The following is a 26,888-nucleotide window of genomic DNA, read 5'->3' as shown; positions in this document are numbered from 1 at the left end:
GGCCCAGCTACTAGGGAGGCTGAGGTGGAAGGATCGCTTGGGCCCGGGGGGTTGAGGCTGCAGTGAGCTATGATCACGCCACTGCACTCCAACCTGGGCAGCAGAACAAAGACCCTGTGTCTACAATAAAAAAGGAAAAAAGTCTCGCACAGAGGAAGAGAAGATTAAGGGGAGAAGGTGGGAGTAAGCAGAGGTGGGAAACCAGTTTATCTCTCCCCGCCAAATGCTGCAGCCAGTTCCCTCCAAAAGTGTTAAGGGGCTCCCCTTCCAGATATCAATGTTTTGGAGGAAACGAAAAGCCCCAACTTCAAATCGCCGCCATTCGCAGGCAAAAAAAAGGGCAGTAAGCAGAGGACAGGAAATTGAGGCCTTTCGCTGACGCAGACAAGCCAAGACGTTACGTCACGTCCGCCCAAAACAAACCAGCCTGGCAATTTCTAGATACCGGGCGGACCCGCCTTCAAAATTAGCAACTGAGCATGCACTAACGTCAATACGGAGGGAACGTGATTACATCAGTGTCAGGCGCCGGCGTAATTAAATATAACTGAGTTTACGCAGACGCAGAAGACGCAGGCAAACCTGAGGTCCTCAGAATGGCGGGCACAGGTTTGGTGGCCGGAGAGGTTGTGGTGGATGCGCTGCCGTATTTTGATCAAGGTTATGAAGCCCCTGGTGTGCGGGAAGCGGTGAGTGCGGGGTGTCTTTGTAGCTGACTCACTGCTAGCTGGCTCGGTACTGAAAGAAACATGTTACAATTTGCCACTTCTACCCTGGTCCCTATTCTCTTTCTTAGGCTGCAGCGCTGGTGGAGGAGGAAACTCGCAGATACCGACCTACTAAGAACTACCTGAGCTACCTGACAGCCCCGGATTATTCTGCCTTTGAAGTAAGTATGTCTTGAGCCCAGGTGTGAACGAGAATTCCTGTGAACCTTTACTTTGGATTGAGAGCTTTAAATTCCAGTTTTAACCATTGCCTGCATAGCTACTACTTACCTACTGTATAGGTGTCAGTCTATTGAAAACAACTAGATAGATAAGTCTTCTCCGAGGTTCTTATTCTAAGATCCATAGGAAGACTTTCTGGGGCTCCACAACTCACTTAATGCAAAAATTTGTGGCTACCATTCTTTGAGATAGGATCCATGCGTAAATTCTCAAAGGGACCCTCTCCTGCCAAGATTCACTCTACAGCAAGTGATCTAGGGTTTTTTAATATGTATAAGCCTAATTACCTAAGCTCTTTAGAACCACTGGAGAGTGGCATATTAAAGTCTAGTTATTTACCAAATGTATGTGATACGACTGAAAGGACAAACCATATCCAAGTGTATACTACTTTTTTCTCAGCCTTCTCCTTTTTTCTGTAATCTATCCGATGTTTTTATTAACACATTTCTGATTAATGTAGGCAAGAATTTTCACTGATACGAATACTTTACAAGTGCTAGGTGCCATTCTAGATTCTGAGATCATAGAGATATATGGGGTTTTAAAAAATATATTTTGTTTTCTTTTAATTTTTCTTTTCTTTATTTAAGACAAACATCCTCTCCAAAAAAGATAGGGTTTCTGAATACAGAAAAATACAATACAGTGAGGAGCTAGATATATAAAACAAAAAGTTCACAATAGTATGTATAAATGTGTAATAATATGTAAAGGACCTATAGCGGAGGGTATGTATAAGGACAAGAGGATTAGAGAAGGGAGTGTCCATGATTGCCTAAGGAGTCAGATGCTGTTCTACTCCACACATTGAGTATGATACTATTTTAAATGTATAACCTTGAAGTACACCCAGGATTCTAGTTAGGGTCTAGTTAGCTAAATGAAATGTAAGATATCATTTCTAAATTATTGGACTCAAGTATTTCAGTATGTACAGCTTGGAGGATTTTTTCCCATTATACCTAATCGTTTATTTATGAAAGGATTGTATTATTAAAAGGCAGTATTTAGCTGGGTGTGGTGGCTCACACCTGTAATCCCAGCACTTTAGGAGGCTGAGGTGTGAGGATCACTTGAGACCAGCCTGGGCAACATAGTGAGACCCTTTCTCTACAAAAGAAAAATTAAAAAGTTAGCCAGGCATGATGGTATGCACCTGTAGTCCCAGCTACTCAGGAGGCCAAGGTGGGAGGATCACTTGAGCCTGGGAGTTCAAGACTGCTACAGTGAGCCATGATAATGCCATTGCATTCCAGCCTGGCAATAGAGTGAGACCCTGTCTCAAAGGGAAAAAAAAAAAAAAGATATTATTTACATTAAAGTAACATGAAAAAATTGTTAGTTAAGTTTGTTGTTGTTTTTGTTTGAGACGGAGTCTCATTACGTCACCTATGCTGGAGTGCAGTGGTGCCATCTCTGCTCACTGCAACCTCCACCTTCCGGGCTCAAGTGATTCTCCTGCCTCAGCCTCCCGAGTAGCTGGGATTGCAGGTGCCTGCCACCATGCCTGGGTAATTTTTATATTTTCAGTAGAGACGGGATTTTACCATGTTGGCCAGGCTGGTCTTGAACTCCTGGCCTCAAGTGATCCACCCACCTCAGCCTCCCAAAGTGTTGGGATACAGGTGTAAGCCACCATGCCCAGCCTTGGCTGAGTTTTAAGTAGAAGACGTATGTTCCTATGAACGTGTTTTCCTATGCTTTTTCTAAATATTTGTACCTAGGTGTAGATGTTAACCACATTAAGAACTAAGTACAGTAATGCTTCCTTATTGGACTGATTTCTGAAGGTTTCAGATAACTGCATTCAATCACAGACTTTTTAAAATACTTTTGCCAGTTTTTTTCCTTCTCTCTTAAATACCTTTGTAATTAGTTTACTGATTATTTAATTAGTAAACTCCCAGGTTCAAGTGATTCTCCTGTAATTAGTTTACTGATTATTTAATCCTTTCTTTTTTTGAGACAGAGTCTTGCTCTGGTGCCCAGGCTGGAGTGCAACTCCTCGGCTCACTGCAACCTCTGCCTCGTGGGTTCAAGCCATTCTCCTGCCTCAGCCTCCCAAGTAGTTGGGATTACAGGCACGCACTACCATGCCCAACTAATTTTTGTATTTTTAGTAGAAACGTGGTTTCACCATTGTGGCCAGGCTGGTCTCGAACTCCTGACCTCAAGTGAATCACCTGCCTTGGCCTCCCAAAGTGCTGAGATTACAGGTGTGAGCCACCACACCTGGCATCCTTTCTTAGTAATAGTTGGTAATATTTACTGGGTTCACTGTCTTACTTGGTGCACATAACAGCTCTATAAACTATATAACTATGTTTGCTATCCCCATTTTTTAGCTGGGAAAACTGCAGCTTAGAGAGGCTAATTGACTAAGACCTTAACTGTTCTTCAAACTGCCTCTGAAATTACTCTTTCATTAATTCATTTAACAACTATTTACGAAGGTCTGTTCCATTCTGGGTATTGGAGAACAGTATCGGCAGGGTCCATACTCATGAACCTTAAAATCTAGAGTGTTGAGACAGACAATAAATAGATCAGAAAAATTGTTGATAAATTCTGCACAGAGAATGATAGTGATAAAGTGACTGGGCGACTCCAGGTTGGGTGGTTGAGGAAGGCCTCTCAAAGCTAAGATGAGACTACTCCATGAGCAGGGATTGCCCCCGCCGCTCCATGAACACTGGCTTAGTCTTTGGAGAGAGATGAGCTAAAATTCCAGATTTATCACTTACTGAGCATGTGAGTTAGTTAAGGGTTCCTCCTATGCTACATGGCTCAAGACTACTTATACTGCATTTTTATACTGCCTCTTGTTTAATTGGCTGTTACTCCTTGTCTGTCACTGCAGAATTTTCTAGCTAGAATGCCCTGGTTTTTTTTTTTTTTTTTTTGCGGGAAACTAGGTAACTACATTTTCTTAAAATTGTGTGTAATTTAGCAGTAGCCCCTGCAAAATACTGTCTGCAGAAAGAAATGCTTAATACGAAATTTTTTGTTTTTTGTTTTTTGTTTTTTTGTTTTTTTGTGTTTTTTTTTGAGATGGAGTCTCACTCTGTTGCCAGGCTGGAGTGCAGTGGTGTGATCTCAGCTCACTGCAACCTCCACCTCCCAGGTTCAAGCGATTCTCCTGCCCCAGCCTCCGAGTAGCTGGGATTACAGGCGCGTGCCATCACGCCCGGCTAATTTTTGTATTTTTAGTAGAGATGAGGTTTCAACTTGTTGGCCAGGATGGTCTTGATCTCTTGATCTCGTGATCCACCCACCTCGGCCTCCCAAAGTGCTGGGATTACAGGCGTGAGCCACCTCGCCCGGCCTAATAAAAACTTTTAAACATTCATGCAGGCTTCTGTAAGGCCTTTGATACTTATTTAGTCTAATTGTTAAGATAGTCGAAACCCTCAGAAAATTAAAATTACATGGAATAACCAAAGTATTACTACAAAGAAATATTTTAAGCAGTTCTTTATCCTCAGGGTAGGAAATGTGCAGAATGGAAGTGGGTTAGGACGTTGGCACTAAAGAGGAACAGCTATACTACATTTACTTGCGAACAGTAAAATTGCTAGAGAAGATAGTGAATATAAAGAAAAGACACTTTGGGAGGCTGAGGCAGGCAGATCACCTGAGGTCAGGAGTTCGAGACCAGCCTGGCCAACATGGTGAAACCCTGTCTCTACTAAAAATACAAAAATTAGCCAGGCATAGTGGCAGATGCCTGTAATCCCAGCTACTCGGGAGGCTGAGGCAAGAGAATCGCTTGAACCCAGGAGGCAGAGATGAGCCAAGATCGCGCCATTGCGCTCCAGCCTGGGGGACAAGAGCGAGACTTCGTCTCACAAAAAAAAAAAAAAAAAATTATTTCTTGGATTTCTGGAGGCTGGAAAGTGTACGGTTCACAGGCTGCATCTGGTGAGGGCCTTCTTGCTGGTGTGGACTTGGTGTACAGTCCTGAAGCAGCACAGGGCATTACATGGCAAGGTAGGAGCACACAAGAGAAAGACAAACTGGCTTTTATAACATACCCACTCTGGTGATAACTCATTAATCCATGAACGGATTGAGCCTTCATAACCCAATCACCTCTTAAAGACCCCACCTCTTAATACTATTACATTGGGGATTAAGTTTCTGTATGAATTTCAGAGGGGACAAACCTTCAAACCATAGCACTGTCAAACTGATTCTGATATGCTTCTGGAATTGAGAACCACTGGTTTAGGATTAATCCTTTTCTCTGTGGGCTCCTTAATACATGCCACTTTTCCTGAATGTGAAGTGAGTGAGTGAGTGTGTGTGTGTGTGCTTCAGATTCTAGAGAGCATTTAACTCAGAGAAGAATTAGGGAAAGGTAAACAATTCATTATAATGGGTAGTGTAGCTTAAATCTGTTCTTTGGTGATTGTTAATTTCAGTTGTCAACATGATCTTAGAAATCTTTTTTCTGATTTACACATCAGACTGACATAATGAGAAATGAATTTGAAAGACTGGCTGCTCGACAACCAATTGAATTGCTCAGTATGAAACGGTAAGAATATTAAAATGGAAATTAAAATTTAGTTTGTAGTAACTCAGTAATGAGCTGAGATTTGTGAAGAATGTATTTGCTGGCTAATATTGGCAGTGTTGGCCGGGTGTGGTGGCTCACACCTGTAATTCCAGCACTTTGGGAGGCCGAGGCTGGTGGATTGCTTGAATCCAGGAGTTTGAGACCAGCCTGGGCAACATGGCAAAACCCCATCTCTACCAAAAATAATTAATAATAATAATAATAATAAACGTACCTGGATGTGGTGGCATGCACCCGTGGACCCAGCTACTTGGAAAGCTGAGGTAGGTGGATCGCTTGACACCCCCCAGGAGATGGAGGTTGCAGCAAGCCGAGATTGTGCCACTGCACTCCAGCGTTGGGGACAGAGGGAGACCCAGTCTTGAAAAAAAACCTATATATATATATATAGAGAGAGAGAGAGAGAGAGAGAGGCAGTGTTGAAGGACTGACTGGGTAGTATGAAGAGAGAATAGAAGGAGTCATATCGCTTCTCATTTTTTTCTCTACCGGTGCATGGGTATGTTAGTGGATGGGTGGGTGTGAGTATTTTACAAAAATGGTAGCAAACTTTTTTGTCTACTGCTTTTTCCCCTTAATATATTACTGACATCTTAATATATTAAATATTCTTCAGTAACATTTAATAGCTAATGTAACAATCTTTTATGTGAATGTAATGTTGCTTGTTTAACCAGTTCACATTGAAGTGAACATAATGGTGCTAAATCATATTTGTAAATTGATTGTTAGCATATATCGGTTTCTTATTATTGCAAGGTTTACATCCTCAGTCTTCTGTAGTTTTTATACTATATGGAGACTCATGGGACATTCTACTGAGAAGAGATGTAAAGGCTTGGCAGTATAGATGGTTTTATTTTATTTTGTTGTTTAATTTCAGATATGAGCTTCCAGCCCCCTCCTCTGGTCAAAAAAATGACATTACTGCATGGCAAGAATGTGTAAACAATTCTATGGCCCAGTTAGAGCATCAAGCAGTTAGAATTGAGAATCTGGAACTAATGTCACAGCATGGATGTAATGCCTGGAAAGTATACAATGAGTAAGAACCTTTTTCTTCATCTTCTGTTTTTTTTGTTTTTTCTCTTTTCTTTCCATCTCACCCAAAGTTTTAGTACGTTTTAAAAGTATGGGAGGTGCTGGGTGCAGTGGCTCATGCCAGTAATCCCAGCCCTTTGGGAGGCAGAGGTGGGTGGATTGCTTGAGGTCAGGAGTTCGAGACCAGCCTGGCCAACATGGTGAAACCCCATTTCTGCAAAAAAAAAAAAAATACAAAAAATTAGCTGGGCATGGTAACGTGTGCCTGTAATCCCAGCTACTCTGGAGGCTGAGGCATGACAATTGCTTCAGCCTGGGAGGCAGAGGTTGTAGTGAGCCAAGATTTTGCCACTGCACTCCAGCCTAGGCGACAGAGTGAGACTCTATCTCAAAAAAAAAAAAAAAAAGAAAAGAAAAAGAAAAGCCGGGCGCGGTGGTTTACACCTGTAATCCCAGCACTTCAGGAGACCGAGGCGGGTGGATCACCTGAGGTCAGGAGTTTGAAACCAGCCTGGCCAACATGGTAAAACCGCATCTCTACTAAAAAAAAAAAAAAAAGATTAGCCGGCCATGGTGGCGCTTCTGTAGTCACAGCTACTCAGGAGACTGGGGTAGGAGAATTGCTTGAACCTGGGAGGCAGAGGTTGCAGTGAGCTGAGATTGCGCCACTGCACTCCAGCCACGGTGACAGAGCGAGACTCCGTCTCAAAAAACAAACAAAAAAACCCCACAAAGTATGGGTAGGGGAAGTGTGATAAAAATAATATAGCTAGACTTTGTCTTGGGATTATGTTCTAGAACTGCAACCCATATGAAAGGCCACTATTTTGAAACCCACCTCAAAGTTCAAGAGTACTAACAGGACCTAAACCAAACTACCACATTTATTGTATAATATTGTAACAAAACTAGTTCTGAGGTCCCATTTGCAGAGCACCACTTGATAGAATGTTATCAAGCGTTGCTTAAACAGTTGATTCTCATTAGTCATGGGTTATGTTCTTTAAGTCCTATGAACACTGAATTAGCAAATACTGTACCATTTCTCCTAGGGGAAATATATACATATTCATGTGCACACATATACATATCTCTCAAATAGATTATAATCTTAAATCCTAAAATAAACTCATCCTGGTAGACTTCTTTATTTTATAAAAGAGAAAACAAAGTTGAGAAATGTAAAGTAACTTTCTTGAAACTGCCCCACTAACAGATCCCAGACTTGGAACTTGAACTTCATCCTCTGGTTATTTCTGTATGAGAGCTAAAACAAGAAGGCAAAGTACCTCCTTGTTCATCCTCAGCTGAGAATGTGCATGCTCAGCTGCTCAGATTTTTCACCACTGTGCACATGTCCATGAATGACTGCAAAACACTACAAGTAGTAATTTTGGGATTACAAATAAATTTGAGCAAGTATTTGTTGTCAAAACAAGCCACTGACATCCTGTTTCTGTTCCATGTAACTAGCTCTAGCTTTAGTATTTATTGTGTATCTAGAATTCAGATTCCTTGCTTGCAAAATTCAGTGGTTAGATTATCTGCATGGCCCCTTTGTGCCCTAAAATTTCCTGAGTGTCTATTCACAATTTAAGAGAAAAAGGCCACTGAACTTCATAACAGTATGTACAACTTTCGTTAGAGTATGTTTCCTGAAACATAGCTATATAAAATAAAGCAAAACCATGAAATGATAATACTGTTTCTCAAATCTTCAGAATTATGCATTTAATATTTGTAGCCACATAAAAATGATCCAGTGGACAAAATCCAGAATTTGGGAAACTCTACAAAGCCAACAACTAACTTTCTTTATATATCTATATATTGCAAGGGGGGAAAAAGAAGAAAGAATGGGATTAGGGTGATTAAGAAATGTAAGCGACATCAATAAATCTGTTTCACAAAATGGAAAAATGTGATTCTTCTCAAGAAGCTTTATCTAATGGAAGAGATAATAAGTTTTATGCCAAGTAACCAATAGTCCATTTTTGGCAATATGGGGGCAAGTGCTACATTGTGTGCTGTGGTCTGTAAACTAAGCGTTAAGAGATGGGGCATTGCCAGGCGTGGTGGTTCACGCTTGTAATCCTAGTGCTTTGGGAGGCTGAGACAGGAGGATCACTTGAGGCCAAGAGTTTGAGACCAGCCTGGGCAACGTAGTGAAACCCTGTCTCTATAGAAAACAATAAAAAAAAATAGCCAGGTATGGTGGTACACACTTGTAGTCTGTTTCAAAAAAAGAAAAAAAAAGATGGGGCATTAAGTTGAAGGTTGTTGAAGAAAGGTGAAATTGGGATGTTTAGAAGGAAACAAGGAAAACATTCCAGGAATGGAGAGCATAGATGCAGAGGAAAAAATATGACATTGAAAAGAACACTGCTGTCAACTTACCTGAAAACCTTTAATAATTCCCTATTACCTGCAAGGTAGAGGCCAAGTTTTTTTTTTTTTTTGGAGGTGGGGGCGGGGGGCGGGACAGAATCTTGCTCTGTCGCCCAAGCTAGATTGCAGTGCCACAATCTCAGCTCACTGCAACCCTCCCAGGTTCAAGCAACTCTTCTGCCTCAGCCTCCAGAGTGGGTGGGATTATAGACACCACCACGCCTGGCTAATTTTTGTATTTTTTGTGGAGATGGGGTTTCACCACGTTGGCCAGGCTGGTCTTGAGCTCCTGGCCTCAAGTGATCCTCCAGCATCAACCTCTCAAAGTGCTGGGATTACAGGTGTGAGCACCCGGCTGGGCCAGGCTTTTTACCATGGTATTCAAGGGCTTTTCCTTACTACCTCAACTGTAGACTTTTAACTCAACCCAAACTAGTCCCTTCTCTGGTGATTATTGCAAATCCTGCCTCTGGGCCTTTACTTGCCCTTGTCTTTACCTGTTATACCCAAATTCAGCTTGTTTAGGGCTCAGCTCTAGTTTGCTTACTTGCCTTCTTCCCTGATTGAAATTCTGCTTCTAGTATTGTCTCCTTCTTCTGAGTAACTATACACAGAATTATTGTGCACATCACTTGTTTTCCATTTAATCACAAAGTGCTCTATAGTGCTTCACATTCCCCTGAGCATATTTTGTCTCCTCCAAATTCAGTGGACACTTCTCCAGAGGAGATGTACTATATTTTATCAAAGTATATTTAAGAGGAAGGGTGGGAGAAGGGAGAAGACAAACTGAACTTTCAGGGAGAGCCAATTCAAAGGAAAGCTCCCTGTTAGTGGTCAGAAGTCTGGAATAGAGCACTAAAATCAATAGTGCTCAGCATGGAGTGATTGTCGAAGTCAAGGAAAGGGGGATGACCTGAGGGAAAGCCTAGAGAGGCACAGCTGTTTAAAGACTGAATCTTGAGAGAATTGCAGCTAATGCAAGGAAACCAGTCAGTAGAGGTAGGAGAATAACTCAGGTGAGCAACAGAAAATTTGAGTCACAAAAGCCAGGAAACAATATTAGATTTAGAGCAAGAACACATTAGGGCCAGATGTGGTAAAAAATGGACCCTGTAGGTGATTGATCCACTGCCTTAAGAGGAAATTGATATGATGTGGAATTACATCTTAATAAAGTTGTTATTTAAACTTAAAAAGATTAAAATCTGTTTTATTACTTCTCTAAAATAATTATATGGTACTCTGTATTATTGAACTTTTCCCCTGTGCTAGTTACAGCTGACCTGGACTGGTATCTATTTTTTATTTTGCTATGCATATGTTACATGCAAATATGGACTGATATCTCATTCTACAACAGTTTTCTTTTTCTCACCTCTCTCTAGTTAGCAGTAGACAGGAGGAGAGAATGACAAGATGAATGTATATGCAGAAATATAGAGATAAAAGGGGGTTGAGAAATAAAATAAGTGGGTACTCAGATATATTCCATCTTTTCTATGACAAGAAGTCATGACAGTTTAAGAAGTGACAAAAGGCCGTGTGGCTCACACATGTAATTCCAACACTTTGGAGGCTGAGGTGGGGAGATTGCTTGAGCCCAGGAGTTCAAGACCAGCCTGGACAACGTGGTGAAACCCTGTCTCTACAAAAAAGTAATGAAAATTAGCCGGGCATGGTGGCTTATGCCTGTAATCCAAGCTGCTTTGAAGGCCTGAAGTGGGAGGTTCAATTGAGCCCAGGAGGTCGAGGCTGCCATGATTGCACCACTACACTCCAGCTTGAGCAACAGGAGAGCAAGACTCTGTCCCTCCCCTCCGCGAAAAAAAGCCGGGTACAGTGGCTCACGCCTGTTATCTCAGCACTTTGGGAGGCCGAGGCAGATGGATCACTTGAGGTCAGGAGTTCGAGACCAGCCTGGCCGACATAGTGAAACCCCATCTCTACTAAAAAAAAAAAAATACAAAAATTAGCAAGGCATGGCAGTACATGCCTATAATCCCAGCTACTTGGGAGGCTGAGGCAGGAGAATCTCTTGAACCAGGAAGCAGAGGCTGCAGTGAGCTGAGATCTCACCACTTCGCTCCAGCCTGGGCAACAGAACGAGATTGTCTCAAAAAAAAAAAAGTAACCTAAGTACTCCAAGTATCAGGCAGGGCATGGTAATCCCAGCAGTTTGGGAGGCCAAGGTGGGAGGATTGCAGCTCCTTGGGAGGCTGAGGCAGGAAGATTACTTGATCATGGGAGGTGAAGGCTGCAGTGAGCCATGATCACACCACTGCATTCCAGCATGGGTGACAGTCCTCGATTATGGAGTGTCCAACTTAGTTCTTGGCACAGAGCTCCATAAATACGATTTTTGGCAGAAAAACTTGAAAAAGTTCACTTTTAATTGGTACTATTTTAATGTATTTTAATCTGATTTTCCTCTTTTCCTTCAGAAATCTAGTTCATATGATTGAACACGCACAGAAGGAACTTCAGAAGTTAAGGTAAATTGTTTTTTCCTATTACAGAATGAAGTTTAAGTGAACCTTTAGTAAATAGAAAATAGGAGGAAAAAGAAAGCAAAGAGACTGCAGCCAGATGAAAGTAAACAATTGATCCACTCTCTTTGTTCAACATCTGACACTGGGTTTGCCCTACCTAAGTAGAGGAGAAATAGGCCTGAGGTCTGAAAACATCTCTGCCACTTGCAGCTTGCAAGTCTGCAAACATAGAAAGGCACTTTTAGAGTGGGAAAAGTTGCAGAATAACACATATAATCTGATTTTTAAAACCAATTTCTACACACACATATAGGAAAGCCTGGAAGGACACCCAGCAAAAACTCAACAGGAGTTATCAGGAAAAAGGAGACATGCATGAGAGGGGGGACTTGAGACTTGTAATCTTTGTGTGCTTTGTGTGTGTGTGTGTGTGTGTGTGTGTGTGTGAGTGTGTGATTTCTCACAATGAGCATGTTTTATGAAACTTGTAATCAAAAAATAATTAGAAGAAAGGTAATTTCTACAGTTAGCCTATAACTGTACATAATATTGTTCTCATGGGATTAAGATATTCTCTTGTGTTATAGAGTTTTCTGTTGACTTAGGTCTTACATTAAAATGTAATTGGGTTGTATAAATAATTTTTTACAGAAAACATATTCAAGATTTAAACTGGCAGAGAAAGAACATGCAACTCACAGCTGGATCTAAATTGAGAGAAATGGAGTCAAAGTGAGTATCTATAATTCCATCATCTTTTAAATTGTTCAGCCCTTTCTAAGGTCGATTCAATAATATGATTCAAATAGCATTCAAATGGGATGCCACAGGTAACAAAGAAATGCTATTTTCTGAATTCACCCTTCCCCGTCTCTGCCTCTTTATAAGGTGTTAAAGAGAACTATAAACGAGAATTGAACCATTGGTGAAGGATCCTTTGCTAAATTGAACCATTGCTAAAGGATTCTGGTCTTAGAATACCCTGTTTTTAGTCTAGTATTTTTGGCCTTGAATAGAACTCTACCTTTATTCTCCTTTTAAACGGAAAAAAAAAAAAAAATAGCCAGGCACGGTGGCACATGTCTGTAGTCCCAGCTACTCTGGAGGCTGAGGCAGGAGGATTGCTTAACCTGGAAGGTTGAAGCTGCAGTGAGTCATAATCACACCACTGCACTCCAGCCTGGGCAACAGAGCAAGTCCTAGTCTTTAAAAAAAAAAAAAGGAAAAAAATTATTTTATAAAATCTTGTAGGGAGGGAGATTTCATACTTGATAATTTTTTTGTACCTCAGGTTTATGCATTTGTAAAAATGTTCTTTTACATACACACATGTATACCTTTATACAATATAATCTTGAATATTTGTGTCATTTCTCTCTTCCTTTTTGCTTGGCCATTCCCTTTCTCCCTTCATTACTCAAGTCATTCTTGTTCCACCATCTCCATGTATGTGTTATCAGTCTCGTTGGTACCCTTTCACGCTTTTTCCTCAATTTAATAAACTATTGCCTCTTTCCTTTTTGTTGATTAAATTAAATACTATCTTCATCACTCTTTCCTCTTTCTTCTGGTTTGCAAGTTCTCTCATCTGTTTCTAATTTGCTTTTTTATTAATTAAACTTTTATTTTTAGATAATTATAGATTCACATGCAATTGTAAGAAATAATACAGAGAGCCAGGTGTGGTGACTCACATTGTAATCCTAGTGCCTTGGTAGGCCAAGGTAGGAGGATTGCTTGAAGCCAGGAGTTCAAGACCAGCCTGGGCAACATAATGAGACCCTGTCTCTACAAAAAAATGCTTTTAAATGAGCCAGGCATAATGGCATGCACCTGTAGTCTAAGCTCTTCAGGAGGCTGAGGTTGGAGGATTGCTTGAGCTCAGGAGTTCCAGGCTACAGTGAGTTGTGATCACACCACTGCATTTCAGCCTAGGCAACAGAGCAAGACCCTGTCTCTGAAAAAAAAAAAAAAAAAAAAAAAAAAGAATACAGAGAGATTCCATGTACCCTTTACCTACTTTTCCACAATTGTGCCTTGATTTGTTTTAATGGAAAGTTGAAAGTGAAGGTTAGGCCAGGCATGGTAGCTCATGCCTGTAATCCCAGCACATTAGGAGGCCGAGGTGGGTGGATCACCTGGGGTCAGGAGTTTGAGACCAGCCTGGCCAACGTGGTGAAACCCCATCTCTACTAAAAATACAAAAAAAGTAGCCAGCTGTGGTGGCGTGTGCCTGTAATCCAGCTACTCGGGAGGCTGAGTCCGGAGAATCCCTTGAACCCGGGAGGCGGAGGTTGCAGTGAGCTGAGGTTGCGCCATTGTTCTCCAGCCTGGGCAACAAGAGCGAGACTCCGTCTCAAAAAAAAAAAAAAAAGTGAAGGTTAGTGTTATAGCTCTGGGTGAACATGTGTATACATTTAAAATAAAATCTTCTAAGAGAAGTTTTACATTGAGTAATTTTTTTCTTTTCTTCCCCCCCATTCTAGTTGGGTATCCCTGGTCAGTAAGAATTATGAGATTGAACGGACTATTGTTCAGCTAGAAAATGAAATCTATCAAATTAAGCAGCAACATGGAGAGGCAAACAAAGAAAACATCCGGCAAGACTTCTGAAAAGACAATTTAGCAGGTAGAAGAAAAGTTGGGCTTTCACAAAAGGCATCTGAACTTTTAATGAACTGTGAAGGACAACAGCATCTTCCCAAAACCGTTGATGTTTAAGTGTATAGAAATCATAGAAGGTGTAGGCTGCTGTGGTAATTCTATTTGTATATCTCAACAGAATTAAAATGTCTAGCTTGGTGGTATTTTTATAGCCATAAAAGAAAATCTTTAGGCTTTCAAAATAAGGATGACTTTAGAATAATATTGTGTCATAGAATTAATTTTCAGCCATGTGGACCATATTTTGTATCCAAGGATCCTTATTTAAAGCTTTCAACATGTACAGGAAGTTGGAAATTTTTGGTTTATGACTTTGTCTAATAAAGAGATAATTCTAAACACATTCTTGATCACCAAACGACTTCAGAAAGACAGTGACTGTACAGTTATCATTATCATCATCATTGTCATCATCATAGGTAACAGTTATATCAAGCTTAATATGTGCTGAACATTGTTCTGAACACTTTAGGTAGATGAACTAGATGTATGTGAATAAAAATTATTTGGTCCTCACAAAAACCTCAGGAGGCGGTTACTGTTTTTCTCATATGTGGACATGTAACAGACACCAGTTAAATAACATAACTTGCCAGAGTTTTATAGCTGAAAGTGTCAGCTTTTTTATAGAAAGTTGTCAGTCAGGTTTTGAACCCAATAGTCCAGCTCCAGAGTTAATGTTCTTACTTCTCTACTTGTAAGGAATTAAATTGTGTAAAAGATTCCTGCCCAATTCAGAAAAAATATTTGCAACATATCAAAAGGTAGTGTTGCTAGGTGTGGTGGCTCACGTCTGTAATCCCAGTGCTTTGAGAGGCTGAGGCAGGAGGATCACTTGTGTCCAGGAGTTCAAGGCCACCATAAGCTATGATTGTGACACTGCACGCCAGCCTGGGTGACGGAGCAAGACCCTGTCTCAAACGAAGCAAGGTAGTCTTAATGTATAAAGACTGACTGAAAATTATTGCAAGGTCAGTGGCTCACACCTGTAATCCCAGCACTTTGGGAAGCTGAGGTGGGCAGATCACGAGGTCTAGAGATCAAGACCATCCTGGCCAACATGGTGAAACGTCATCTCTACTGAAAATACAAAAATTAGCTGGGCATGGTGGCATGCGCCTGTAGTCCCAGCTACTTGGGAGGCTGAGGCAGGAGAATCGCTTACACCCAAGAGGCAGAGGTTGCAGTGAGCCGAGATTGCACCACTGCACTCCAGCCTGGCGACAGAGTTAGACTCCGTCTCAAAAAAAAAAAAAAAATTATTGAGAGGTGTTCATCTCAACTGATAAATATAAACTTGAAAAATCTAAAAATTATTTTTCAATTTTGAAAAAATAAAAGGAAGTTCATTATAATACAAAATAAACCTAGAACTTTTTGATCTGTGATATTGATAAATGGTTAGTACTTTCGAAAGTACCTTAAGACAATTGAGAGCCCCATTTCTTTTTGTTTGTTTGTTTTGTTTTGTTTTGCACTTGTTGCCCAGGCTGGAGTTCAATGGTCTGATCTTGGCTCACCGCAACCTCCACCTCCTGGGTTCAAACAATTCTCCTGCCTCAGCCTCCTAAGTAGCTGGGATTACAGGCATGTGCCACTACGCCCGGCTGATTTTGTATTTTTAGTAGAGACGGGATTGCTCCATGTTGGTCAGGCTGGTCTCAAACTCCCGACCTCAGGTGATCTGCCCAAGTCAGCCTCCCAAAGTGCTGAGATTACAGGTGTAAGCCACCACGCCTAGCGAGAGCCACATTTCTGTGTTGAAGATAGGGATTGTGGGAATGAATGCATATGGAGTGTTGTCATCCATCTCTTCATTGCCCACCCTCGGACTTCTCTCAGAAGGAAATCGGAAGAGTTGTGGAGTATCTGACCAGCCTAAGAGAAAAGACCTACTACAGTTGTTGAAATTGAGAGTTTCCCAACAAATGACCAAGCCAGGACACAGAGCAGAGAGGCTCAACAAACCACCCCCCAACCAACACAGCTTCTAAACCGTGCTTTAGCTCCCGACTTTTAAACATGAATAGACAGTTGAGGATCACCAGATAAGGCAGTTCTACATTGTGAAAGACAAGGAGTAAAACAAATCTGGGAAAGACTATGGAGAAATAGATGATGCAAGAAGAAAAAAATTATTTTTAAGAAATATATCCTCAGGTTGGGTGTGATGGCTCATGTCTGTAAATCCCAGCACTTTGGGAGGCCAAGGTGGGAGGATAACTTGAGCCCAGAAATTTGAGACTAGCCTGGGCAACGTAGTGAGACCCCCATCTTTACAAAAAATAAAAGAATTAGCCAGACATGGTGTTGTGCGCCTATAGTCTCAGCTACTTGGGGGGCTGAGGGAGGAGGATTGCTTGAGTCCAGGAATTCAAGCCTTTAATGAACTATGATTGTGACACTGCACTCCAGCCTGAGTGACAGAGCCAGACCGTGTCTCAAAAAAAAAAAAAATCCTCAGAGGAGATATTGCAGCCATAATAATATATAAGATGTTATTAAGAAACAGAACAAAACAGCTTGTCGAAATTAAAAAATATGGTAGCAGGAATTAAAATTCAATGGGAAAGTTAGGAATTAAAGTTGACACACTCAAAGAAAGTGGAGGCAACAAAGACAAACATGGAAAACAGAGAAGAGAAAATAGGAGGACTGGTCTGGAAAGTCAGTAGCCAAATAACCTGAGAAAACAGGAGGGAAGAAGTCATCAAAATAATTCAGAATTTTCCAGAACTGATTGATTGATAGAATTTCCAGAGTCAAAAGGTCACTGCACAATGGATGAAAATAGACCAACTCCGGAGCATGTTACTTGTGAGATATGAGAACACCCAAGCACACGAAGATTCTGCAGGCGTGTAGGGGGGACGGAGGGGCGGATTGTTACATATAAAGGATCAAGAATCAAAACGTCTTCAAGCTTCTCAACAACATCTTTGGAAGCTAGAAAGAAGATAATGTAGAAGTGCCTTTGGAATTCTTACAAAAAATTATTTCCAACCTAGAACTCTTTACATAGCCAAATTATAAGCCAAGGGTTATGGTAGAATGAAGACACTTGGAGATATATGAGATCTCAAAAGCATTTACTTCCTGAATATCATTTCTCAAGGGGCTGCTGAAGGATGTGTGCTCTTCCAGCCAAACACAGGGAAGCAGTGACGGGACTCTTCCAAAGAGCTTGGTGAAGGGCTGGCTGGCAGGATTATATATGTACACTCTGTAGAAGGCAACTGGTTCAGATTGGAACACTGTGGCTCATGAGAGCTGTCATCACAAAGATGCCTGCTATCGTTGTACCATCATTTTACACTGAGAAACAGCCCAGGGGAAAACTGGCCCACAATCTGACCGTGTTCTTCCCCACCACACGCAGGTTATTGGGATGCAAGTGGTGGTTGGTTACATGAGTAAGTTATTTAGTGGTGATTTGTAAGATTTTGGTGCATCCATCACCCAAGCAGTATATGCTGCACCCCATTTGTAGTCTTTTATCCATTGCCCCACTCCCACCCTTTCTCCCGAGTCCCCAAGACTGTGTTCTGTGTTCTAATGAAGTTCCTGTTCCTTCTTTGACCTGCTGGAAATGTTCTACTATGTACCTACTCTTGGAGAGCTTGCAAGTAGAAAATTCATAGGAGTTCATCCCTGAATTTATGCCTGCCAAATGCATGTTCCAGCCTGGCCAGAAACCCCAACAATATTAAGCCCTTTGTTTCCAAGAAATCACTTAAAGCTTTGTTCCCTCACTTCCCCAGAATAGGCTTTGTGACTGTCAGGGAAGCTGAAGCCAGACCAGCTTGTTTTTCCCTGGGAGCTTTCATCCAACCATTGAAATTGTGCCTTTTATTTACAAAGGTAGGCTGTGCTTACTTCACAGTTTTTATATTAATTACCTTTCATATTCATTTACATGTAGATAGTTGTGGAAGGCTGCAAAATGGCCCCTAAAGATGTCCAGATCTTAATCCCTGGAACCTGTTAATGTGTTACTTTCCATGGCAAAAGAACTTTGCACATGTGATTAAGGCTCTTAAAGTGAGATTATCCTGGATTATTTGGGTAGATCCAATGTAATCCCAAGGGTCTTTTTTTTTTTTTTTTTCAGGATCTCATAGTAAAGTTTAAGGAAAATGGTGCATGCCAAATTTGGATACATATCAAGTTTTTGGGTTTTTTTTAATATATATTTTTTATTATACTTTAAGTTCTAGGGTACATATGCACAACGTGCAGGTTTGTTACGTATGTATACATGTGCCATGTTGGTGTGCTGCACCCATTAACTCGTCATTTACATTAGTTATATCTCCTAATGCTATCCCTCCCCGCTCCCCCTACCCCACAACAGGCCCCGGTGTGTGATGTTCCCCTTCCTGTGTCCATGTGTTCTCATTGTTCAATTCCCACCTATGAGTGAGAACATGCGGTGTTTGGTTTTTTGTCCTTGCGATAGTTTGCTGAGAATGATAGTTTCCAGCTTCATCCATGTCCCTACAAAGACATGAACTCATCATTTTTTATGGCTGCGTGGTATTCTATGGTGTATATATGCCACATTTTCTTAATTCAGTCTATCGTTGAACATTTGGGTTGGTTCCAAGTCTTTGCTATTGTGAATGGTGCCACAATAAACATGTGTGCGTGTGTCTTTATAGCAGTATGACTTACAATCCTTTGGGTATATACCCAGTAGTGGGATGGCTGGGTCAAATGGTATTTCTAGTTCTAGGTCCCTGAGGAGTCGCCACACTGTCTTCCGCAATGGTTGAACTAATTTACAGTCCCACCAACATGTGTTCCTATTTCTCCACATCCTCTCCAGCACCTGTTGTTTTCCTGACTTTTTAATAATGGCCCTTCTAACTGGTGTGAGATGGTATCTCATTGTGGTTTTGATTTGCATTTCTCTGATGGCCAGTGATGATGAGCATTTTTTCATGTGTCTTTTGGCTGCATAAATGTCTTCTTTTGAGAAGTGTCTGTTCATATCCTTTGCCCACTTGTTGATGGGGTTGTTTTTCTCTTGTAAATTTGTTTGAGTTCTTTGTAGATTCTGGATATTAGCCCTTTGTCAGACGAGTAGGTTGCAAAAATATTGTCCCATTCTGTAGGTTGCCTGTTCACTCCGATGGTAGTTTCTTTTGCTGTGCAGAAGCTCTTTAGTTTAATTAGATCCCATTTGTCAATTTTGACTTTTGTTGCCATTGCTTTTGGTGTTTTAGACATGAAGTCCTTGCCCATTCCTATGTCCTGAATGGTATTGCCTTGGTTTTCTTCTAGGGTTTTTATGGGTTTAGGTCTAACATTTAAGTCTTTAATCCATCTTGAATTAATTTTTGCATAAGGTGTAAGGAAGGGATCCAGTTTCAGCTTTCTACATATGGCTAGCCAGTTTTCCCAGCACCGTTTGTTAAATAGGGAATCCTTTCCCCATTTCTTTTTTTTTTTGGTCAGGTTTGTCAAAGATCAGATGGTTGTAGATGTGTGGTATTATTTTTGAGGGCTCTGTTCTGTTCCATTGGTCTATATCTCTGTTTTGGTACCAGTACCATGCTGTTTTGGTTACTGTAGACTTCGGGGGCAGGGCATAGCCAAACAAAAGGCAGCAGAAACCTCTGCAGACTTAAATGTCCCTGTCTGACAGCTTTGAAGAGAGTAGTGGTTCTCCCAGCACAGAGTTTGAGATCTGAGAACGGACAGACTGCCTCCTCAAGTGGGTCCCTGACCCCTGAGTAGCCTAACTGGGAGGCACCCCCTAGTAGGGGCAGACTGACACCTCGCACAGCCAGGTACCCCTCTGAGACGAAACTTCCAGAGGAATGATCAGGCAGCACCATTTGCTGTTCTGCAGCCTCTGCTGCTGATACCCAGGCAAACAGGGTCTGGAGTGGACCTCCAAGGGTCTTTTTAAGAGGGAGGTAGAAGGTGGAAGGTTAGAGAGGAGAAAGGATGCTAACCTGCAGGCCTTAAAGATGAAGGAAGGGGGCCATGAGCTGAGGAATGCAGGTGGTGTCTAGAAACTAGAAAAGGCAAGGAAACAAATCTCCCATCAGAGTGTTGGCCAGGAGAAACTGCTTTGCGGACCCACTTTATTCTGACTTTCAGAATTGTAAGATGATAAATATGTTTTGCTTGAAACCACCCACTTTATAGCAATTTGCTACGGCACTGATAGGAAACTAATACAATAGTTGGTAAAGAGTGATGATAAATGTTGAGGAAACTAATACAATAGTTGATAAAGAATAATGATAAATGTTTGATTTAACATGGTGAAAAATCTACATATGTTTATTATAGGCAAATCAGAAAATGCAGATAAAAAGAAAATGAAAATTATTCATAAGACTGCCACTCAAGGTACTATGTTTATTTAGTGCCAGAAGAACACAGAAACCACATTTCATTTAATTTCAATACAAATTTGTTGGATACCATAGAATCAAAAATAAGTTGGACTAATGGGACACTCTGTAAACCTATTCATGAACAGAAGTTTCTATTTCTGTTTCACCCTGCTTTCTACCCTGAGAACTAACATTTATTACATTAGACCCACTTCACTTCCTCTATCCTTCGAAGTCTATTTCTGGATATTAGAAGTCTGTTTGCAAGTGACAGAAAGCTAACTAAAACTACCTTAAGCAGTAAAGGGGGATTTATTGGTTCATTTAATTTGTAAGCACAGAGGTGGAACTAGCTGCATCGTCAACTAAATCCAGGGATTCCAGTTGGGCATGGTGGCTCATGCCTGTAATCCTAGCACTTTGGGGAGGTTCAGGCAGGAGTTTCAGGCTGCAGTGAGCTATGATCACACAGCTGACTCCAACCTGGGTGACAAAGTGAGACCCTGTCTCAAAAAAAATTTTTTTTTCAATAAATAAAATATAAAAAATAATTCCAGAGATCCCATGTCGTCCTGTTTTTCATCTCTCTGTTTCTCTTTCTGGCCATATTGTCTCCTACAAATAGGCTTCCTCTATACGACAGAGGCCAAAGCCACAGGCAGCTCCAGACTTACATCATCTCAGTTTAGCAGCCTTAGAAGGAAGCAAATATATCAGTATATATTATTTCAGAGGATTTTGATTGATGTGCTCTAAATTTCACGTTCAGTCCTTAGAGTCAGAAGTATAGCTAGGACTTGGGGGCACTGTGATTGGCCAGATATCGATCATATACCTGTAGAATTGAGGGTAGAGTACTATGCTTGGCAGTTGATTGGATTGGAGTAATAGCTCCCCAAAGTAAGATAGGATGGCGCTTCTATCAGGAGAGGAAGTAGTTGGGCAGATAATGACAACATGTCTGTTACACCCTGGATCTTACCTGAGTTAAGAGGCAACCCCTTGGCCAGGAGCAGTGGCTCGCGCCTGTAATCCTAGCACTTTGGGAGGTGGAGGGGAAAAGATCACTTGAGGCCAGCAGTTCAAGACCAACTTGGCCAACATAGTAAGACCTCGTCTCTATAAAATAGAGAGAGAGAGATAACCCCTTTCACTTAGCTGGCCCAGTATGATAAGCAGTTCACCCAACTACTCCCTAGGATTTTTTTCTTTCTAAAGAAAAATATAATAGGTTATATTTATTATGGCATAATTTTAGTAGTGGAGAACTGGGATGGTCTGTCTGTTTCATAGTTTGTGCTGGGAAATAGCCATAAAAGTCAATAAGCTGGCTATTGTGGTTTGTTGAGAGATGTGGGCCAAGTAATTTGTTATTCACTGTAACTTAAGATCTGCAGTTCTTAGCTGGGCACGGTGGATCACACCTATAATCCCAGCACTTTGGGAGGCTCAGGTGAGAGGATCGCTGAAACCCAGGAGTTTGAGACCAGCTTGTGACCTACATAGTAAGACCCCTATCTTAAAAAAAAAAAAATTAAATGAATAAATAAATAACCTGCAGTTTCGTTTTTGTGTTTTGAGACAAGGTCTCTCTCTGTCACTCAGACTGGAGTGCAATGGTGCAATCCTGGCTCACTGCAACCTCTGCCTCCCAGGTTCAAGTAATTCTCCTGCCTCAGCCTCCGGAGTAGCTGGGGTTACAGGCACATGCCACCACGGCTGGCTAATTTTTGTGTTTTTAGTAGAGATGGGGTTTTGCCATGTTGGCCAGGCTGGTCTGAAATTCCTGTCCTCAAGTATTCCACCCGCCTCGGCCTCCCAAAGTGCTGGGATTACAGGCGTGAACCACACCCAGCCAAAACCTGCAGTTTTTAATAACTTTCTTTCTAAATATATCATACAGATTCAAGATGATCCCTATGCATATCTCACTTGGTTGTATTTTTACATGTCTTTGAGAAGGAAAGGGGTAAACCCAGAGCTTGTTGTCTCAGTGACTTACTGTAGCAGGGACTACATACTTGCCCCTCTGATATATGTTATCCTCTCCTATAATAATAGAAGTTTTAGCTGGGCATATGGATGCTCAACTAAAAACTTAACTGCCAGCTTCCCATCCAACCATGTACATATGCTGTGTGACTAGGTTGTGTCCAATGAGATAGGAACTGAAGTGATGTGTGCAACTTTCAAGTTCTGCTTTTAGTTACCACATTTTACCAACCAGAAATCTTTTTTTTTTTTTCTTGAGACGGGGTCTCACTCTGTTGCACAGTCTAGAGTGTGGTGGCACAATCTCAGCTCACTGCAGCCTCAATCTCCTGGGCTCAAGTGATTCTCCCTCCTCAGCCACCCGAGTAGCTGGGATTACAAGCAGACGCCACCATGCCCAGCTAATATTTCTGGTTTTTGTAGAGATGGGGTTTCATCATGTTGCCCAGGCTGGTCTCAAACACCTGGGCACGAGTGACCCACCCACCTTGGTCTCCCAAAGTGCTGGGATTCCAAGTGTGAGCCACCACACTCAGCCAACAGTTTCTCTAACATATCTTTTTTTCTCTAGATCTTAAAAACATTTGGTCAAGGAATTTGGATATGGACTTTAAGGGTACATAATTTAGGATAATAAAAAGCTCAGCTTCATCTTAGCTCAGTGTTCCCTTCTTCCTCCACACTTTACAACTAAATGCATTCAAAGGAATACGCTATTGATGTGTGTACAACAAAGTGGTCTTAAACTGAATTCTGTCAATGGCCATATATATTAGACTTTTGCTTATAATTACAATTAAATTTTACCACTCACTAAAACTAGCCCTAAGAACATCTTCTTAGTCACACTTAAATGTTATTTGGCTTATTTTCTATTTTGGGCTTTTCACTAAGTTTCAAGATCTTCTTTTCAGTCTGCTATCTATTATGCTCTCCTACTTTTAAAAGAGGGCCTGCTTATTTCCTGTAGTATTCTTGTTTGACCATAGAGGGCACAAGGTCATTAAAAAGTGAAATAAATTACCCATGCAGCAGCAATTTATACCTGCCTGCTTTCCATTACATGACTTGAGAAAATTGAGATAATTAAATTTACTCTGATGTTTCATATATTGAAGGATCCTTGCATTTTTTTCAGAGTTTAAATTTAATCCCACATAGACTTCACTTTTATTGTTAAAATTATGAAGTGCATCCAACTCACCAGAAGTCTAAAATAATTAGTCCTGCTAAATTGTTAAATTCACACTTTGGAGATTTGTAAAGAAACAGAGCTCTACTTTATATAGAGTAGCAATTACCTTGCCACCTTAAATCTCAATTTCTAACAAAAAATAAACAATAGTGGATATTTATGAGTTCCAGTTATTACAATTCTTTTGGATTACTTTGTTCCATTTTTTTAAATGCAGTGCTAGTATACCAATAACACAGGAAAAACAGATTAGAAAATTAGAAACTACAGTAGCATAAAACAATGAAAATTGTAGCATAATAAATTTTTATCATGAGTAATTATACAAATTCCCAGTTTCCTTCCAAACTCACTGAGTTTAGTCAATTATAAAAAGGGACTTTATAAAGAAATCAACTATCTTTAATACATCAGAGCCTTTTGTGACATAATAGAGTATAACACAATGAGCACATCTTTTTATGTTAATACCAACTAATCAATTGTAATTGGTATAATTACTACTTTGCTATTTTCTCCTAGTATTCATTATTGCTGAATACATAATTACAGCACAGGATATAATTTATTCTTTGGCAATCTGTCAATTACAGACCCAGCATTTTCAATATATTTCCCTTTACAGAATTTGTTGTATTATAAAGAATGCCATATAAACCCATCTATTTCCATATTAAAAATTTGATAATTTCAGTGAGCACTGAATGTTATTTGTCTCTAAAACTGTATCTCTTAATCGTGTTGAGGAAAGTACATTTTACTTTATTTTTTATTATGGTTTTATTTTTGCCCTTTGCAAACAGAGGAAAGGACATTTTTAAAAACAGATGTCATAAGGACAAAAAAGTGATGTAGGAGCCAGGCAGGGTGGCTCATGCCTATAATCCCAGCTACTAGGGAGACTGAGGTGGGAGGATTGCTTGAGCCCAGGAGTTCAAGGCTACAGTGAGCCATGATCATGCCACTGTACTCCAGCCTGTGCAACAGAGCAAGATCCTGTCTTTAAAAAAAATTAATTAATTAAAAATTTTAAAAGGACATAGACCATTGGAAATATAGACGGACAATTTCTCGTTTTTCACCCTTCATCTTTCCCTCTTAAGAGCTACCAGACTGGCCGGGCACAGTGGCTCACGCCTGTAATCCCAGCACTTTGGGAGGCCAAGGCAGGTGGATCACGATGTCAGAAGTTCAAGACCAGCCTGGCCAACACGGTGAAACCCCATCTCTACTAAAAATACAAAAATTAGCTGGGCATGGTGGCCAGCACCTGTAATCCCAGCTACTCAGGAGGCTGAGGCAGGAGAATCGTTTGAACCTGGGAGGCGGAGGTTGCAGTGAGCCGAGATCACGCCATTGCACTCCAACCTGGGCAACAAGATCAAAACTCCATCCCCCCCGCCCCCCAAAAAAGCTGCAAGACCAATTATCTCAGCAAGATGTTTTGCAGGGGTACTTTGATGTTCTGAACACTCTGAGGTAACCATTCTAACAATGCTGATCACTTTATTACCACCAACTTTACAATTTTTTTTGCCCATTTTTATTCCAAGTTTTAAATTTCTGAACTTTGTTCTAAAGCTTTTAAACTAAAGGAGAGTAATGTGCTTAGCTGAGAGCTGCCTGATAGTGTCATAGTTGGTGATTTTTTTTTTAAGTAGTGCTAAGTGCCAAGTATATAGATTAAGATATTTTGGATAAACGCAAAAAAAAAAAAAAAAATCAAATGGTGTCACAGTTTCTTTGTGATCCAAAACAACACTCTGTAAAATTTCCAGTTGTGGACTACCTCCGTGGAGTACCTGGTGTCTCCAAGAGTATTACTATACAAGACACTGAGCAATGCACTCCATCAACCTATGGTATATCCTGCTAAGACATAGTTACCACCAATTCATTATTTCCTTTTGATTGATATTCCTAACATATGCTTAGCTATTTGTATCTACTACTGTCTCCACAAAAACTGAACTGAATGTATAGTGCCAAAATGGGTGTGCGATTTTAGAGAGTGCAGGTTTTATAAAAGGTAGATCTTGGTGTTCTAAACTACAAATGTCAAAATTGTTAAAGAACATTCCTCACGCCAAAATCTGGGCTCACAAAATGTTTCTACAGTTTAATTGTTAAGTAGCATAGATGAAAAGTTGAGTACCACAGATGAAAAAGTTGAGTAGCATAGATGAAAAGTTGAGTGAAAAGTTGAGTGAACGTAATTATCATGTATGTTTCAGTTTGATTCCCCAGAAAACAGATGGAAATTAGAATGTAGGAAGTTTATTAGGAAGTATTCTTGGGATCAACACCTGCTGAGAGCAAAGGAAGCAGGATTGAGCAGGAGATGAACTGTGCTACACTTGCAACAAAGGCCTCAGCCAGGAGGCTCTGAAGCTAGGGGGAGGACACTTCAAGGTTTTTCTGAACTGGGGTGGGGAGGCTGGGCCTTTGTAAAGCTCATCAACCAGTCATTAATGTGCACTGCTCCTGGTAAGGTGGTGGGACATTAGGCAAAGTGGTTCTGTTCAGCTGAGTGCAAGTCCTAGAGAAGGACTTAGTTGAGAGTTGCCAGCCGTCTACTCTCCCAGAAGGTGGGGGCATGCATGCATGCATCAGACCTGGAGCGAGGTGATCTGGGCAGCACACCACAGCAGCCACTGTAGTGTGAAATTGGCGATGGGAAAACGTATCATAGCGATAGACATTTTGTGCAATAAAAATAGCTATCAATATATCCCGTACAATAAACATCACAAACCTGCCCAACAACCTACAGTAGCTCGCCACTGCTTCCATGTCTATTCTAAGTACCAACTAAGTTATATAAGTTGATTAGTAAGGTAGGCCTTGTGCTACCTATCTAAAACCTTACTTCCCATGAATTCCCAACCGAGGTCTTCAAGTTGTCAGGTAAGTGAACCCATACCTTTATTTCTGCCCACATTATTCTTCTCTATCTGAATCCAGCCCAAGTCCACTCTCTTCCTCCACGAAGCTTCTATACACATATTATTACACCTTCCTTCTCTGGATTGCAGCCCACAGGCTATGCCACAAAATTCAACCCTTAATTATAAATGATCTCCATCTCCAGTGGGTTTTGTTTGTCCAGTTTTTTTGTTTTGTTTTGTTTCAGTAGCTGTGTAGAGACTAAGCTCCCCAGTAAACTGAAAATTCTTCTAACCAGGCATGGTTGTGCGTGTGTGTAACCCCAGCTACTTGGGAGGCTGA

At 40.9% G+C, this 26,888-nt stretch overlaps 1 protein-coding gene across 2 annotated transcripts; it reads left to right on the top strand.

Moving 5' to 3' along the window:
• The first annotated feature begins 99 nt into the window (after window positions 1–99).
• On the top strand, window positions 100–14,642 carry BCAS2 (BCAS2 pre-mRNA processing factor). 2 transcript variants are annotated; one of them, XM_513670.6, is made up of 7 exons: window positions 100–689; window positions 797–889; window positions 5,423–5,493; window positions 6,419–6,580; window positions 11,409–11,459; window positions 12,108–12,188; window positions 13,943–14,642. In XM_513670.6, the coding sequence occupies exons 1-7, from the start codon at window positions 597–599 to the stop codon at window positions 14,067–14,069; spliced, it is 678 nt and encodes a 225-aa protein (XP_513670.1). In that variant the 5' UTR covers window positions 100–596; the 3' UTR covers window positions 14,070–14,642. The 2 variants fall into 2 exon arrangements, with proteins under 2 accessions (XP_513670.1, XP_054542121.1); XM_054686146.2 differs by lacking the exon at window positions 13,943–14,642 and adding an exon at window positions 13,667–13,885 and having other exon boundaries at window positions 420–689.
• Window positions 14,643–26,888: the final 12,246 nt, after the last annotated feature.

This window comes from Pan troglodytes, chromosome 1 (genome assembly GCF_028858775.2).
Source record: "Pan troglodytes isolate AG18354 chromosome 1, NHGRI_mPanTro3-v2.0_pri, whole genome shotgun sequence".
In the NCBI taxonomy this organism is placed as follows: Eukaryota; Metazoa; Chordata; class Mammalia; order Primates; family Hominidae; genus Pan; species Pan troglodytes.
This window is presented reverse-complemented; position numbering and strand designations above follow the sequence as displayed.